This window comes from Merops nubicus, unplaced genomic scaffold (genome assembly GCF_000691845.1).
Source record: "Merops nubicus isolate BGI_N331 unplaced genomic scaffold, ASM69184v1 scaffold18334, whole genome shotgun sequence".
Taxonomy (NCBI): Eukaryota; Metazoa; Chordata; class Aves; order Coraciiformes; family Meropidae; genus Merops; species Merops nubicus.
In genome coordinates this window covers 18,094-36,762 of record NW_008606441.1, presented here as the reverse complement: position 1 = coordinate 36,762, position 18,669 = coordinate 18,094, and the positions used below count along the sequence as shown (strand labels likewise).

At 35.8% G+C, this 18,669-nt stretch overlaps 1 protein-coding gene across 1 annotated transcript in view; it reads right to left on the bottom strand.

The window, feature by feature from the left end:
* Positions 1–18,227, bottom strand: part of COL21A1 (collagen, type XXI, alpha 1) — a gene marked incomplete at its 3' end in the record, with an annotated part of 35,607 nt that extends 17,380 nt beyond the window's left edge. Inside the window, exons 1-8 of the mRNA XM_008939650.1 lie at positions 18,140–18,227; positions 15,611–16,162; positions 11,662–11,830; positions 11,311–11,527; positions 9,085–9,258; positions 5,617–5,694; positions 3,055–3,063; positions 1,468–1,551 (exon numbers count right to left, since the gene is read on the bottom strand). Of these exons, the coding sequence (XP_008937898.1) occupies positions 1,468–1,551; positions 3,055–3,063; positions 5,617–5,694; positions 9,085–9,258; positions 11,311–11,527; positions 11,662–11,830; positions 15,611–16,162; positions 18,140–18,227 (1,371 nt within the window). The remainder of the gene's footprint in view (positions 1–1,467; positions 1,552–3,054; positions 3,064–5,616; positions 5,695–9,084; positions 9,259–11,310; positions 11,528–11,661; positions 11,831–15,610; positions 16,163–18,139) is intronic.
* Between the last annotated feature and the right edge of the window lie 442 nt (positions 18,228–18,669).

Sequence of the window (18,669 nt, the reverse complement as noted above, 5' to 3'; positions counted from 1 at the left end):
GGAAACTAGCCTTAAATCTGACTGTGAAAACACATCTTTTCACATATAAATTACAGAAACGTAATGTTGAACTAAATGGGAAAGGATATAGAATGATGTCTCTTTAGAAAAGCATAACAGTTAAAATTTGCTAAATTAATAACAGGTTATCCAGAATTATTATTGCCCAAATTAAGAAGTCTATGTTTGAGATTTGAGCAAAAATAAAATTTGCTTCCAAATATACTATCTAAATGATGAAATTTTCTGCTTTTAACTTGAAAAGATTAACATATCAGTTACTTGTATTTTTATATTGTTTTCATTTTTTTATTGTACTCTAATAATATCACAAACACAAAAATTAATTTTAAATGTATATGGTTCCAAAATCCAGTATTCAAAAGTTAAGAAATACTGTAAGATAACCTACACAATCTTAAATTCGCTTCCTTTTCAGTCTTTCTGCAGTCTTTTGTGTCAGGCACCATCTTGTCACCTTTAATATTCAGTTACCCCTAAACAAATACTACACTCTAATGCAAACGAAAGATAGCACAAAAAGCAGGGATCCAGATAAAATTGTATAGGTGATCCTAATTCTGACATTTCATGCTCCTTCATAGTTTTTAGGATGTGGCTTTTTATTTTTTTAACATGATAAATACTTTCTTCTCTCTGTATTTTTCTTTCACTTGCTGAAGTGAAAAAGTAAAACACCACAAAAATTCTATTACATGAAATCATAATGATCTCCATCATGTGAAGTCCCACCCCCCAATTAGAAAGTCCTACCATTTTAGCAAAAAGCCCTTTGACTTAAGGTAGCTGCAGCACACTGTTAACCCTTTACATAATGCAAATAGAGGATTTTTTAATCATTTGCTTCATGAAGGACAAGCAGTTTCACGTTTTCTTGTCTACCCTTGTAAGGCAAGCTAGTAACACTGAAAGCACTGCTTAGCACAGTGATTGACACAGGTACAACAGCAAAATACTCGTGATTTGACTTTGCCTTTTAGACACCTGAGATTCAAGTCTGGTTCTCATCTTAATCCTTCACTGAAGGGAGGTCACCAGAACAGCGAGGGTGGAACTCTCCCAGTAAGCATCTTGTTCATTCTTTAACAAAGGAGGAAAAAACCTTCTCCATTAAAAGACTTTTAGTAGCAAACCATTTAATTCTCAAACAATGAACAGTGCAAAATCATTTGCTGAAGAGTAGCAAGGAAACATAATTTCACATCCATAAGCATTTTACTTAAAAAATAAAAGATATATTTGTGTTATTATGAGTCATAACACAGCCTTGAGATCCTAACCAACACATTCATACACTGGAAACCAGAACTAGGAGAACCTGTCCCCTACTTTTTTCAATCTGCCTGACTATGACTGGCCAATAGATTTGGAGGAAAAAAAAAAAGAAAAGAAGAAAGAAAAAAAAAAACAGTCATGTACGCTCAATAAGACAGGACGGAAACTTACTTTGGGGCCTGGAGGTCCTTGTTTTCCTGGTGGGCATATGCAGGGGGCAGGTGTCGAGCCTACATCACTAGGACCATTCATGCACTACCAAGAGCAAAACCAGCCATCAATACACATGCCAAAAGCATTCAACAAAGCTAACATCATACAAAGATGATTTTCCTTAGGCTGCATAGATCCTGGCTTTCACTCCTTTGCTCAGCTGGATCTTCTGCTTACCCGAATATTGTCCTTTCCATGCAAGAATTCATCATTTTACCCAGAAGAAAAATAAATTAAAAATTAAGTACCGATATTGGGCTGATATCTAAAAGTCTATTTGCTTTTATACAGATGTCATATAGTTTGATACTTTTAAATATGGCAACGTGCAAAACTCTTCTCCTAAACTTACTGATACTCATCATTTGAAGTCTAATAATTTTTTTTAAAATTATTTAATTAAAGTATAATCTAATAAATATGCATAGCGTAATGACTACAACTGATGGGCATGCTATCAAGTATACAAGCCTGAAAAGGACAGAAAGCCCAAGTCTACCTCCTGGGCATATGGCCCAACTATTAAGCTACTTGAGGAATGGTGCAACATGGCTGCTACCACCAGCTCCTACAAATGGAGAGTCCTGCCCCCAAGGCTGCCCATCCTCCAAAGACTATTACCTGCCTTCCTCCAAACTACACTCCCTATACAAACAGCAGAAAACACTAAACTTTGGCAAACCACATCACCCTCTAGACTTTTTTTTTTTTTAAGGTATTTACTTCTCACCATTGAGACCATGCAAAACCTTAGTGTTTTACCAAGGCAGGCAAAGAGAGACTAGATCAAATCCATCTGCCCAAGGTCAAGCCTCCAAAATTTATGTGTACCTGTGCAAAATCTATATATTCAAGTTAGATTCAGTAGATTTTTTTTGAAGTTCTCAGAACTATGGAAAGGAAAAAAATTAAGAATCGAAGACATAAAAAAACAGATTTTGTATTTGTTATCTTAACCATTTTCTACAATATTTTATGCATATTTTCTAAAATATTACAGACTTAAGTTGTTTGTTTTTGGTTTTTTTTCTGGATGTAATTCTTTCTCAGCATCAAAAGATTGATCAAAACACAAACCCATGTCTCCTCTGCAACGATACCAAGTGGAGTTATGAGGATGGTTAGGGAAGCTATCTTAATAAACCTCCAAACAAGTCCCCCTCCAGGGAGCTCCCATTGGCATGATGCACCTAACAGCTACCTGACTATGCATATGCCCATTCACTTGCCAACAGCATCCCGACATGGAAATAAGAGCAATTTAATTGAACTGGAAAAAAAAACAAAAAAAAAACCTACCAAACAAATAAAAAAAAAAAAAAAAACAGGCCTACTATTAGTGTAATAAAGATGGATTTCTTCAGAAAACTTGTTTTTGGTTTGTCTATTGACTTGAGTTCAATTAATGGGAATTCAGCACTTTTAAGCTTAGCAAACCTCTGTCCACTTTTCAAAACAAAGAGCATATTCCTAGAATAATAAAAAGTTTACATAAAGGCAAATACTACCTTAGACTGAGTTTGAGCAGTTTAGGATTGAGCCTACCTCTCCATTCTGAAACAAGAAGAAACAGTTTAAGAGTAACAGTAGTAATACAGCAACATCTGTAACAAGGAAAATCCTTTCGTTTGTAAACACTACCAAAAACACTCGTAAATTTAAGGGCTGTAACTGCCAAGAAATTGTTCTCAGACTTATGTGCAGCTGCTATCAATGCGTATGAATTTTTAGTTCATTTTGTTTAAAGGTCTTCAACAGGAGCTACCAGTAACAATTTTTAAAAGATAATGACAAAACTAGAATTATTACTGAACCATGTAAATATTTACATTTGGGTCAAACCTTTTGCCAGGAGTAACTTCTCATCAAAAAAACCCTTTGCTTTCTCATTCATGTCATAGAAGGTATCAAAATATTTCTAAAATCTCTGATCTCTGCCTGAATCCTGGGAAAACAGGCAGCAGCACAAAGGCAAGCCTGACTTCTTCTCGCTTTCCTGTCTGACTGCATTAGACTGCTATCAACTGAACTGAATTTTTCAGTATCTGCAACATCACAGATCAATCCATCCTCAAATATTTCAGCATATTAACCAAGAAATTGTCTTAATGGTTTAGTAGCCAGCATTAGCTGCAACGTGTACAGGAATTTTCCAATACACACAGTCACCACTGACTTCATACATGGTCTGTGGAGAGAGACAGCTTCCTCTGTGCTCAATGTTCACCTCAGGCAACCGCAAGAGAGGTGTCCTTCTCCACAGACCACAAAGAGAGCTTAAAATTACTATGCAGCTATCATCTCTGGGAAAGGGAATAAATTCAGGTTGTAGTTAATCCATATAGCCCCTGAGTAGTTCAGGAGCTCTGACCAAAACCACACTGAGAGAATGCAGCCATAAACCACATAGTCCTGTTTGGAGATCATTCAACATTTTCGTTTTCTGAAGGAGCCCAGAATTTCATGGGTAAAGTCCAAATCCAATTTATAACTACAACAAGTGGAACTAAACTGGCAAAAAGCAATCTTTTTGCTTGGATTTCTTGCCAAATGGCATAGAATGCAAGATGTGGTGGACTTGGTAGTGTTTGTTTTCTTTATAGAAAAAAAAAGCCTACTTTTCATATCTTACTTTGATTTTGTAAAGAGCAGAAAGACATTTGGTGCAGTTAAATAGCCAAATACTAAATTTACTTATGGATTTAAAGCTAACTTTACCAAAGTGTTCCCGAACTCACTAGTACTTGACACACAGAGTCAATAATCCAGCCACCTACTCATTGCTTAAATGAAAGCTGTGAGTTTTGAGAAAGCCCTAATAAGGGTGCTGACGAGAACAGACCCACTGGCCACAAATAAACAGATGAAAGCCATACTAGCCAGGGGTCTGTACAAGTCAGACAAAAAATAAAATATATGGATGTTGAAGATTCATAAGTTCTCCTGTCAAACTGACAAAATGTTCCTGATACTAAGCCAGATCACAATGTGAAGAATACAGGTTTAAATACTGAGGCACTGGTGTCTGATTATCTTTAGCTCAGTTTGAATAAGACACTGAATGAGGACACATTGAAGGAAACTGTCCTTATAAAATCTCTTCTTTGTATTTTGAGATGGGAGCTGAATGGTTTTGAAAACCTGGCTCCAACTGTGTCACAAATGGTTTCCAAATCTGTTTGCATGTGTTTTACATTTTACTGCATAATTAACTCTAGGTAAGAGAATCATAGAATCCTTTAGGTTGGAATGGACCTCCAAGATCATCAAGTCCAACCATTGAGCCATTAGGGCTCTAAAGTCCTCTGCTAAAACAGATCAGAATCTGTCAGGGTTGGAAGGGACCACAAGGATCACCCAGTTCCAACCCCTCTGCCATGAGCAGGGACACCTCCCACTAGATCAGGCTGCCCAGAGCCTCATCCAGCCTGGCCTTAAAGACCCCCAGGGATGGGGCCTCAACCACCTCCCTGGGCAACCCATTCCAGGGTCTCACCAAAGACAGGGTCAAAGGATCCCTATAATCTTCCTAATTGTGTACATGAATCATAAAATCCTGAATAGGATTTTATTTTTGTGTTATCCATAACATATTTCATGAAATCTTGTCAATATAGCAGTCAATGGGATATTTAACACAGACATCAGCATAGATACTTCTGACAGAATAAAGTGATTTTAAAATACACGTTTGTCAGTTATGTACAAAAATTTCAGAAATTAAATGAACTGACAAGTAACAAGAAGTATATCAGGTAAGTTTAAAAGTAACATTTAAAGTATTTTACATTGGTATAATATAGTAGTTTATTAATTTATAATGTTTAAAATCTTAAATTTTAACAGAAGATTCCAAGATTCTTCTATACTGCTGTCAAACTTCCACCATCAAATATCTAAACTAAAAATACTTTTAAAATAGATTTGTGAAAAAATAAGGCTGAAAATAGGTTCTGCATTACTTGATATTGCACAGGTAGCAAGCATTGGTTTGTACCAGCTAAACCAATGTAGTATTACTTATTTTAAGAATTCTTTGACTCAGCTTTAAGCAGTGATTTGTAAAAAATGCCAGGTAGTCCTCAAAAGGTTGTCTATCATACTCACAAATCCTGGGATCTCACAGACTGTTTCCCGATTATTTTGCTCTGGGTCACAGTAGATTCGCAGTTTTTGTATATCAAACTAGAATTCAAAACATAAAAGACTTATTTTAGAAAAAGTGTTAGCAGTCTGACATTATGTTAGTTTAAACTATACTCTTCTTAAATTATATCATCCACAGGTCTAAAAAAAAAAATGAACAAATTATCAAAAAGCAAGAGAAACAGGAAGCTTTGTCCACTATAGTTAAAAATCAATTAAAGATGTAGAAAAATTTTTAATCCGGCTACTCACAATGATTAATAACATGCAGACAATTAAACAATCTGTAACAGGCTTATGTAAAGAAAAATAATCAATCCAAGATTTTCTGTTTTAAAATAATAGAAATCACTGCCCTTAGCCCATGGTAATAAATCTAAACACAAAGAACAAATTACACTGTTCCAAATATCACAGGGAAAAAAAAAGTTGTAACAGCAAAGGCAAAACCAACCTTTTCCTTCTTACCTTAACAGTCCTGGGAAGACGTTTCTAAACGTACCTGTGTCTAATACACCTAAGATTAGTAAGTTTTGATGAAGCATCAGGAGTTCCTGACACTTGAAGGAATTTGGTTTCATGTTTAGCTGTATAACATAAAGCTTTGAGAACTGGCTAGTGGTGTTCCCTGGGGGTCAATACTGGGTTGTCTGTTCAAGTCATGCATCAATGACCTGCATGAAGGGCTGGGTGTACCCTCATCAAGTTTGCCAATCAGACAAAACTGGGAGGAGTGGCTGACACACCAGAAGGCTGTGCTGCCATTCAGAGAGACCTGCGCAGACTGGAGAGTTGGGCAGGAAGAACCAAGTTCAGCAAGGGCAAGTGTAGAGTCCTGCACCCAGGGAGGAATGACCCCATGCACCAGTACAGGTTAGGGGCTGACCTGCTGCAAAGCAGCTCCACAGAGAAGGGCCTGGGAGTCCTGGTGGGCAACAAATTAACCTTGAGCCAGCATTCGCCCTTGTGGCCAAGAAGGCCAATGGTATCCTGTGGTATCCTGTGTGTGTGACCAGCAGATAGACAGAGGTTTTCCTCCCCCTCTGCTCTGCCCTAATGAGGCCACATCTGGAGTACTGTGTCCAGTTCCAGGCTCTTCAGTTCAAGAGAGACAGGGAACTACTGGAGACAGTCCAATGGAGAGCTATGAAGATGATTAGGAAAGGCTGAGAGTGATGGGGCTGTTTAGCCTGGAGAAGACTGGGAGGGGATCTTATCAATACCTAAATATCAAGTGGCAAGATGATGGGGCCAGTCTCTTTTCAGTGGTGCCCAGCAACAGGACAAGGGGCAATGGGCACAAACTGAAACACAGGAAGTTCCATCTGAACATGAGGAAAAACATCTTTACTTTGAGGTTGACAGACTCCTGGAACAGCTTGCCCAGAAGTTGTGGAGTCTTCTTCTCTAGGGATATTAAAAGCCTGTCTGGATGTGATCCTGTGCAATCTGCTCAAGGTGAACCTGCTTTGGCAAGGGGGGTTGGACTAGATTATCTCCAGAGGTCCCTTCTGACCCCTACCATTCTCTGAGTCTCTGATTCTGTGATTCTTTAAAAAGCAACCAACAAAAAAAAAAAAATGGCACCAGGTAAGCAAAAGTTTGTGCCATTCTACTACTGAAAAATGAAATCACTGAAGTCAGTTTTTCTAGCATAAACTATCATGACTGCAAAGAGGAAAAAAAAAAAAAAAAAGAGAGAGAGAAAAAAAGCTGTTACACTTCCTTGAAATCAAAGGCTATATAGAAGTCAAACTAGCAGAGGAAGAAAGCACAGAAAATTAAGTCTGTTAATACCATGTCCAGTAATACATGTTTTCAAATTTTAAATGCCTACAAGTCACAGTACTTGAGTATATACATAAGCGTATTGTCGCTATGCTGGAAAGCACTTCAATCAGTAAGATCCTAATTAAATTGAGAACACCTGCAAAATACCATTAGAACACGTATGAATCAGAGCACAGAAAATTCACCAAAGAACATCTGAAGAAGATTCTTGTATTGTACTTTGCATCAAACTGCAGCTGATTTCCTGTCTAAAGGATTTCAGAATACCTTTTCACTGAAAGGCAGTATGCAGACTCACTGAAATATTTTTCTATAATTTAAATAGAATATTTCTCTATATTTTAAATAGAAATACCCTGGCAAAGTTTGACTACTAATGCTTTGCAGAATGTGTCGCTGTCTGAGAAAACAGAGAAAGGAAATTCCTTTTTTAGATTATAGAACTCATCTGGAAATATAAAACTGCAACCTGGGGCAGATTTGCTACTTCTAGTCCCCTAGCATAAGAGAATCTTATACAATTTGACATTCTTAAAATGTTTTCATTTTTATTTTAGATAACAGATCCTGCTACTAACATTCCTTAACTCAGAAACTGCATTGTTGAGTATCTATACGAGTGACATTTCTGCAGTGACTTCAAAGACAAAATAAGAATCAATGACAACCAGAAAACCCTCTAATCCTTGGAATGCACACAACTATCAAAATGGGATAAACCTGAGCCAACAGAGAAAATGCAAGAGAGAATTGATTACAATTCTGAAATTTCTACTTTCCTTGGAATAATTTGAAATAGTTTGAAATTCTATCAGAAATCTGTGACATTCAGTCGTTTCCACAAAGGAGTACTTCAGTACTTTCAGTTATCACTAGAGATGCTGAGCCACAGACACACAGTGCGTCATCTAGGTTTCCATGTCAACTTTTAGATTATGATAATAATAGAACTGAAGGTTGGCTACAAAAACACAAAATTCTGGAACAACTGAGTAACATCTCAGAAGAATCAATGAAGATGATGCAAAACATTAATATATTTTAAAAGGAGTAGTAAGGATCATGAAATTAGAGTACAAAAAAGCATAGCTTTCAAAATAACTAAAAATAATGTCTATTTATGTAATTCAGTATTTCTTACTATTGTTTCTGTTACTATCAGTCAAATTAGTAATGGTATTAACACATTGCTATAAATATAAGGAAACAGTGTATTTAGCCAACATCTGGAACACTGTCAACATAATAGTCTCCACCACTGCTGTACACAGCCTTTAGCAATACATCCTGGCAGTTTTAATCAGCTTTTTGGTGCCTGCAGAGAGATGAAGGCAAAAGGACTTTAACGTTCCTTAAACAAACAAACCTTGGTACAGGGTTTCTGGGAGGTGTTCCAGCACAGCAGAATTGAACGTGGCAGTTTGAGTATCAATTATTTGCAGTACAACAGAAAGAGAGTTGATACAGCTTGTATTTTTGTGTCAGCTACTGATGACAAAAACTTCATCAAAATTTTGCTGCCTCACTCTTACCAGCATAACCCATAAACCAACGGAAGTTCAAGAAAACAGAAGGCATTAATACAATGTTAATCTATGGCAGAATTTCTGAATTATTGTGGTTTTAGCTTATGCTTACCTGTACAGTTTCCTCCTTTCCAGAATATTTTCCTATTTGCGTTAGGCCACTGATGTAAATACCTAAAACAGGATGTAAAGGCTTCCTTTCAATTTCTTGGCCATCTATATACAAAGTTACAAAGTCTTCTGTTACTAAGAGACGAACTTGATGCCAGCCTTCATCAAACAATGTCTAAGAAAAGTGAAAAAAAAAAAAATAGAATTGTTTAAAACAATATGTCTTCAATTTAAGGAACAATAAAACTGAGTTTCAACACTTAAATTACTCTTAATGGTTGAGAGGATCAATGTTCCAGGTTTTCTCATACAAAAAAATTGCATGCTGTACAGGCAAAAAAGTATTTACCAAGTAATATTATAATTAAGAAGATGGCATTTGGTAACAATTAATCCTTATTTCAGAATTATTTTATAACTCACATGGACTTTTTTTCTATGATCTTGAATGTGCTCAAACCTGTATTTGTTAAAGATACAAAGCCAGAGGCATTTTTTTTTCAGCAGTGGTGTAGTGTCTCAAACACCCAAGATCTTAAATCATGGTGAAAATAAATGAATACTTGAAAGTTCTTCTATTTCATCTCTTATGAGAAAAACATTAAAGATGACATCATACTGGCAGAAAGAATCAAAATATTGCAATGAATAAACAAAATATTACAGTCATCATCTCACAAAACCTCAGGTTTCTAAAGCTTAAGATTTAGTTTAAACAAATAGCATAGTTCTACAAGTAATAGAAAATGAGAGATACTGCTAAAGAAAGATTTATGTCACTTAGTTCAGCAATTAAACTCAACATAGGAAGAAATTACACCTTCTTGAGCCTATCCATTTATGTAAAAAAACCCTAGGTCTTTAGCTTCATCCACACTAAATGTTTATCTTTTATATAGCTAAACTTAATAGACACTAATTCCACACTAAATTAGTATGCATAAGAGTAAACTGAAACATGCATCTTTCAGTATGTTAGATATATTTCCTACCTTTGTGGACATAAACAGAAATTAAGTTTATTTCATTTAATAATACACACCCTTAGATAGTACCTTTGTTTCTATATTTTCATTTGTATATTGGGTTTTTATTTATTTACAATTTACAAATTTTTGGATTGACTTGAAACTGAACTTTCCAATAATCAAGTTGGAAATCAAGTTTAACAGTGCTTAAAAAAAAATAATTAATTGGTTTACCTACAAAAAATAATACAAAGGCAGAGAAAATTTGGAAAGAAAAAGTAAAATGCTCCATGCAATAACAAGAGAATAAAATCCCTCTCCCTAGTAAAAGATTACTAGTTAAAACCTTCTCTTGGATAGGAGTCCTTCCTTCTCTGAGGATTTATATTTTAAATTCCTTCAGCCTGATTTGGCAGAAGAGTTCAAACGAAGGCCACCACTTCCCAGAAAAGTTGAACCCCCTTGGCCATGAAGTACTCCAGCAGTACATCTTTCCCACTCTTTATCTGCTGAAGCATCCCTCTTTGTTCACTTAAATAATACTCCCTGTGGTAGGAATAGGAATCTGTAGGCTGAATATTCCTGTACTGCTATAAATGCAAGAGTAGAGACATTCAATTTCCTTCCCTCTGTCTCACCTGCAGCTGAGACAATCTTTCTTACAAGATTTAAGTATTTCACTGGGATTACTGAAGAAAGGCTGAAAGTGAACTTTCAGATTACACTAGAAGACAATAAAACTGCTTTGCACACAGAGGGGAAACCCTTCAGTGAGAAAAATAAGAAGCTGAAAGGAATTTTTGTTCAACAGAGAACTAGACAATTCCAGATTGAACTCTGATTCTGTAAGCTGCTATTTACTCTTCTGGAGAAGAAAGTAACTTCTAGCATTATGTATTTTCAAGGAATTTAGGCATTTAACAAAAACGCTCCATAAAAATGGGTTATTTTCATTGACATCTCCAAGTCTCTGTATCAAAGGTAAAAAATACTTTCCGGTACACGTTCAGCAAAGAGCTGTATGAAAAGAAGTCTCAGTGACCTTCACAATTACCTGCTGGAAACTACTGAGTAGAAAGCACCTGCAAAGCCTTTACAGAAGTGACCACTGCAGACACTCTGGAAACATGGGCAAAGTGTCCCCCATCTATTTTTTAAATGCCTAAACAGCCAAAAATAATGTCTTCTAAAAAACCAGAAAGGTCAAAGGAATACTGTGTACTTAAATGAGTACTCCTGCATGATGACTTACCCCTTACCTTTACATGAGGTGCAGCAAAAGTAATAACTTGTGTGCCATTTATTAAACTTGTTGTAGTGAATGATAATGTTTTCTCTTCTCCATTAATAGTGACTGCTATCTGTGGTCTTTTATCCAGACTTAGAATTCTCCACAAATCCCATGTCTTTTTTACTTTAAATCTTTGAGTGGACACAAACACATAAGATGGAGGCAGACCTTCTGGAAACACATTCCTAAGTAAGGAGGAAGGCAGAAGAAAAAAGACAGTACCTGAACATTAGTATAAATCTTGAAATAATTCACTCACTTAAAGGAAACAAAAAGAAAACCTTACTAAATTTAAAAGTGGATTTATACATTTAAATACCTTGTCAATTCTGACAGGTCAACACGTGAGGTTACTTCATAAGCTTTTGCATTAGTAGCTGGTATTTGAATTCTCTTTTTAACCTTTTTCTTCACACCTAATCCTACAAGGATGTCAAATCCTTTTTCATCTCGAGCTGCCACTGGAATTCTTGTTGGACAAACAGATTCTGCAAAGCAAGAAAGGTAAGTAGAGTTCAAAATATGACTTCAAACTTTCAAAAAAAAACCCCTTCCATGCACACATTTTTTTGTAGCTGCCTACATTTTTTTCTAGAAATAAGAGAATTGAGAACAGCCAGTTAAGTATAATGTGAGAGAAGTGACATGCAGAATCCTCAGAGGTAGTTGGACTTGATGATCTTAAAGGTCTTTCCCAACCAAAACGATTCTATGATTCTACAAAGCAAGAATAGTGAGATGTCATATTTTACTGCAATTATGTTCACATGCTATTTTTAATTGTCACTAATTGTGCTTAAAGGTTATTAAAGGATCTGACTAATAAAAATATTGGTTTTAATTTCTAAAATAGTATGGTTTCAAAATGCTACAAAATCATGGATGTTAATTTCCATGATGCACTAAGAATTTGAATTAATCCAGCATCCTTCCCAAGTATAAAACTGGGTTGAAAATGGACAAAAGTAGAACTATCTACAACTATTTTTCCATCTTCTTTTGCTCAAAAGGTACCCTAATCTTTTCTCTCTGTTACACCAAAATCTGCTTGAAGATATTCCCACTTGACATATATTGTGTGATATATGTTCTGTGGAAACTAAAGTTAGCTAAATGCTGTTTTAGTCTCTTCCTAAAAAAACAAACAAAAAAAAAAAAAACAAAAAACCAAAAACACTAGGCAGTGGACCTAAGTTGTCTCCAAAAAAAAATATAAAATGTGAGATAGCAGAATGGAATTTAATGCTAAAGCAAACATTGTATGAGAGTAACAAATCCATTAAAAGAAAGCACACAACTTTTTGTTTTATTAAAATTATGCTAAACTATTTACCACAAATACATTTTCAGAATTAATTTCCCATTGTTTCTTCAAAAAAGCATCAGTTCATCAAAAGGGAAGAGGATAGGAATACATTCCAAAGAAAGGGTGGAGATCTTCATCTGGACCAGCTGTGGGCTGGAAAACTCATACTTTAGTGCCAGGGAATTATCAGCTCAAAGGTCTAGACTGGCTTCTCTTTTTAATATGACCAACGCTCCACAACTTCTCTTTCTAACTAACCCAGGAGCAGTCAGAAGCTACTCCACTAGGGGGGGGAGGCACGATATATAAACTCTTTAGAAAATTTAGCTAAGTGTCTGCACAAACTATCTATAATGGGAAAAGACAATCCATCCTAAGGGGACATGCAACAGGTAGGGCAACACCAAGAAACCACATATATTCCCCTTATTTTCTTTTCCTCCCCACAGCAAAATGTCATCTGACTCCCAAATTTAAAATATTTTAAAAGTTACCTGTCTGGTTTTATAAGAAAGAATTGCAAGAACTCTGCCTACATTTTGGAAACTACAATGTCTACCTTCTGAATGCTTAAAAAGAAAAAAAAAAAAAAATACATAGTCCAACACAACTTTCCTTCTCACTTCTTAAAACGCAGATGCAGGATTTAAGTCAACATACTTATGATATTAAGTAAGAGCACTTTATTTTTTCAGGTTTCTTCACTGTGCATTGTTATTATGGAAACATTTCCTAAACTCATTTCTTTCAAAGATGAATAATGGTCACACCACCATTAATAAAGATCACAGATAATCATATACACTGGCAAGAAAATGAACGCAAGAATCTCTCATTACAGTACTATAAATTTGGTGTAAAATCGAAAAATAAATGCAGAAATAGGATTAATTTATGTGAGAGGACCATTATTCTGGATCAATACCAAAGTAACTGCTCCAAAACAATACAATACAAATTAAAAACGAGTAGAATTATACATTAAGAAACCATTCTTTATGTCCAACAGAACACTGAAGAATTACATTAAAACATTCCCAGTAAGGTAGACCTTTTTGGGATCTTCTGGGTCACTTTCTGGCAGGACTATTTTGATAACTAACTGAAGAGGATGTTATAACTGACTGGATACAGTTAGTATCCTGACAACTAACATAGATACCTGAAAACTAACAGGATACAGGATGCAGAGTCAATGGCAAAATTAAGAACTGTCTTCCGTGGGAAACAGGGCTGTTTCCAGTCTGCAGTACCAGACACAGCAACTCTCCAGCCTACACTGAATACTCACACCTTCTTAGTGTTTTTTATATAGTTTTTGGATGCTTTATGAAATAAAATCTTGAAGCTAAATTCCATTATCTAGCTTAAAGAAACTTTTCTCAGCATCCTCCAGACATACTTCTGAGGTCTGCACTGAGTATTGCTTTTAAATGCAATTCTGATGCACAATCTTTTCCATATATTTGCTACGGAATATTAATACTACAGGAACATTAAACTTCCAAAATAAATATTAAATGGTAAATATTCCTTAAATATATGGGGCTTATTTGAACCTCGTTGTCCTTTCTGGATGACAGGTTCCGCAGGTTTTTCACCCTGCCATGCTCTACAATGAACACTAGAGTTCCCAAAAGACATGAGAGCCCTCCATGCATAAGGCCACTCAGAACAACATTACTTGCTCTATCAACCACCAAAGCTCAGCCTTCTTTTTCCAGAAAGAAAATTCTGCCTCTGCACCCTTTCATCTGTGTTCATAGAATAACAAAGTTTAAAAAGCCATAAAGGCTAACTTTTTTTTTTTTAGACATTAAAACAAACAATAAAAAGAGAATTGCAAAGTTTTCAGGCAGTTTCATGTGGTTGAGTAAAACACATCTAACAATACTGAGAGCAGAAAATCTATCTTGGTGAAATACAATGTCACTTCTAAACTTTATTTAATGAAAATAGTGTGTTTATTCTGGGGAATTTCTCCCAGCATGAAGTTTTATTAAAGAATTTAGCTGCACTGAACTGGTTTAAGTTTTGGACTGACCACCTTACTACATCAGCCACAAGGAATTATTATTATTTTCATAAGAAATTAACACCATTACCCTCAACATAAGTATCACCACATTTCTTCAATGAAGTTCTTTCTCAAAGTGAGAGCAAATGAAAACTATTTTTCATTCTTACTAAATGCAGAAATACGGTACAACGGAAATAAGACTTGCATCAATTCTTGGTAACAAAACATGTACAAAATAGCACTGATAAATATTCACTGTCTATTAGAGTCCTTCTGAGTGATCTTTTAGAGGCCATTTGCTCTCTTTATATATATGGGAAAGCCATTGTTTTAGTTATCAAAAAACTCCATGCAGCAATGCTGTTAGCAATCTAAATCTAAAACGTCATTTCACAATGGTAGTCTTGGCTAATTGTTCTGTAAAACCCTTCTAAAATAGATCATAAGAGCTTGATACAATTCCAGGCACTTCTGCCAGGAGTCTGAGTATTTCAATGCATACTAGCAGAACTCCCGTTTGCAATGACAGGCTATCCTCTCAGCTCTCAAGAAGAAATGCTATGTTGTGGATGAGTATCAGATACACCAAGGAAAAGGATAAAATAAGCCCTATACTCTCAGCACTTGAGAGTCACACAAATATTTTAGGGTTTCTAAACTTTAGCAATGCAAAAACTGAGGGGCTTAGGGCGAAACGCTACATACTGAAATTAAACACATACCATGTTAAAGCACCATCTCTAACCCAAATATACCTTTTTATTTAATGGAGAAAATAACATTTCAGGAATTATTTCTGCATACAAGATCAAAATGAAAGCACAGTAAAAATTATCAAGCACTTTAGGTTACATTAATCATGCATTCTGCTTGTGAAATAAAGAAATACAGCTACAGAACTATATTCTGCACACCCAAAATATTTTATAATCAATTACTTACCCTCACAGAGTTTCTGCTTTATAACTTCTTTAATTCTTGATATTGCAATATAGTCTTCAACATAAAATACGTAAGTTGATGAAGGCTTGTTAGCAATAGCTTTAAGTTCATCTTCCTCAATTTCAGAGCCAACACCAATAGCAAACAAAGTTATTTTATTTTTCCTCGCTTCTGCTGCTACATCTTTGACTTCATCTTGTGACTTTCCGTCAGTGAGAACAACTGCTATTTTTGTTAAAAATCTTGAAGATTTTGCAAAAACGTGGTCAAAGGCAAACTGAATAGCTCTTCCTGTTCTCGTATTTCCTCCTAAGTAGTGTATGGACTCCATTTCCCTGATGAGATTCTCAGTGGATTCATGAGTTCCAAGGGGAATTTCAAGTACAGGGTAATCGCTGTACTGGACAACTCCAACTTGAATGAACTTTGGCCCTATGTCAAAATTTCTTGTAATATTGACAAGCCAGCTTTTGATTATTTCAAAGTTTTCTGGGCCAACACTGTAAGAGCCATCTAAGATAAAAACTAAATCTGCCGGGGCAGTTCTGCAACCTACAGATATTAAAAAAAAAAAAAAAAAAAACAGAAATCAAACAAATATTTTCAAGAACTCTTTCACTTTTTTCTTTCACAGGAAATAGTTTTCAGATCAATTACTATTTGTATTAGAATCTGTGCTGACAAATACACTACACTTTTTAAAAAATCAGCTGTGTTTACCAAAGAAATCATGATTATTTCTCTAGACCACACAGATCCAACTTGGTATCTGAAAACCATACCATTCTCTGTTTTTTACATCATTACAAGAAATTACTGTGAAAAATTCTGGAATTCAGTTCCTTAGTTGGCCATTTCATTTCAAGCAATCAGCAAAGAGGAACAGATTTTGTTTTTTCCATATTTGTCTGTACAGATGATAAAAACTCATTTTTATTAGCAAACCAAGCACACTGCTTAGGAAGGCTTTAGTTTAGATACTCCAGAATTCAGCAGTAATATCCAATCCTATTACAAATATATTTTAATTGACTTCTGACACAGCTACATCGTACTTACAGAACTAGTTATAATAAAATCCTGTGTTGCAATGGAATGTTGCAGGTTTGGAAGGTTTTAGTAAAGAAAAATGCTCAGCGAACAAGCTCCACCTTCAGAATGTAAGATCACATAAGTATTTAACAAGTAGAATGTAGCTGCATGATGACACAGGCACAGATTCAGCTCTCCTAGCTGCAGTCACTTACAAATGGAACTTTTGGACTAAATTAGCAACTACAGGCCACAGACTGACACTATCATTTCTATAGGACAGTCCTATCCATCTAATATGCACATCCTCAGATGGAGGGAATAAATACCTAGAAGACACTCACCTTCCATCAACTGTGAAAGGAGCTTAGATACACAACACACATTTGGGCAAGCAGATGGCCCAAACTAAGAGAGATTATTTTTATCCCATGGCACACAGGATCGTGGGGGTTGCTGTGTCTTACTGTGCTTTCAGTTTTGTGAAATGCTGCAGCTCCAGCACAGGAAGGAGCACTTTATCTTGTCCTGATATCTGTCTACAGACACTTCTGGTCAGGTCAAGATTTCACCTTCCTTGAAAGCAAGTTACCACAGTTTGCTGAAGATATGCTTTTGAAGTGCAGGTGGTGGTGGTGAAAAGACATGGGGAGAAGGAGAAAGGGGCAAGCAGACCATGTCATTCTGTGGTCCAGGGATATGAATCACAGAGTAATTTCAGTTGGAAGGGACTCTGGGCATCACTGGACCCTGCTGAAAACAGGCCCAGCTTAGAGCAGGTAGTCTAAAGACTACAGTCTAAATTTCTAGAGACCAAAAGGAATTGCATGGAGTTTGATGTACAATACTGAAAATTGCTCAACTGAGAGCAAAATTCTAGGAAAAAGACTGCCCCTGAAAGGATCATTTGGGCCAGAGGAAAGTTTTCCTCACACTTTTTATTCATCTGCTTTGTCCTTCAAAAAGCTATCCTGCTTTTCTTTTTCTTTTCTGTAAAAGATATTTAGAGTACAAAACTTGGTTTGCTGAGGTTTGATATGCTAATTTTGAAGAATATTCAAGGAGGTATGTCCCAGAGCTGGGTTTATCCCAGCTTCCTCTCACAGAAGCTTTATTTTTCTTATTTGGTTTATCACATAACGTTAAAGTACTCAAAACATAACTTCTGAAGAAATGAAAATATAAATACCCAAAGACACAAGTTTAAATCTAGACTGGAGCTTTAGAAGACACAAAAAGAAATAAAGATAATCCCTTTGATATTTTAACAGATTTTTTTAAAATTAAGATTTTTTTAAAATTTTTTTAAAGATATCTTTAATTAAGATATTTCATTTTCTTACCAAATATTACAGGATTTTCACCATAAAAACTATACTGGAAAAAAAAAAAAATCACCATCAACAGAATTGTACTTGTGGACCTGAAAACGGATACTACAAGTTCAAGCCATGCTTTGAAGTTGCCTTTATCTGAAATATAAAAATGAAGACTTACTTGCTCTTGTTTCCCCATTGTCAGCTGAGACGTAATCATGAAGCAGCAGAATTAACAGCATCTGAAAAAACATTACAATCTGTGCCATGTGTATTGTATTTTGAAAGTCTTGAGATTCAACTAGATGGGGAAGAAATGAAAGGGAAAGACAGTGTTATTATATAACAAAACAAATCCAGACTTCTGTGTTTTAAAACCTGTGCGTGAGGAAACACTCTGAATTGAATCTGCAAGCCCAGATGTCAGGCCAGCCTGTGATGGACCACAGACCCAAAATGTGTGAGTCAGGCATGTAAGCCCAAAATTGAGATTCTAAACTCAGAAACACTCACCAGCCTTCCTGTGGAAGCTCAGTACTCTGCAGGGCATATATACTTCTCCTGCTAGGTACGTACTCTTAGCCACAGTCACACTTGTCCCACAATTATCCCACTCTGCAGCCACTATCCAAAAACTTGAGAGCTACTGCTCCAAAATTTGCCAAGTGTTTATGTACCAGGTTCTGGTGGGGAGACATTACTTCAGCCTCA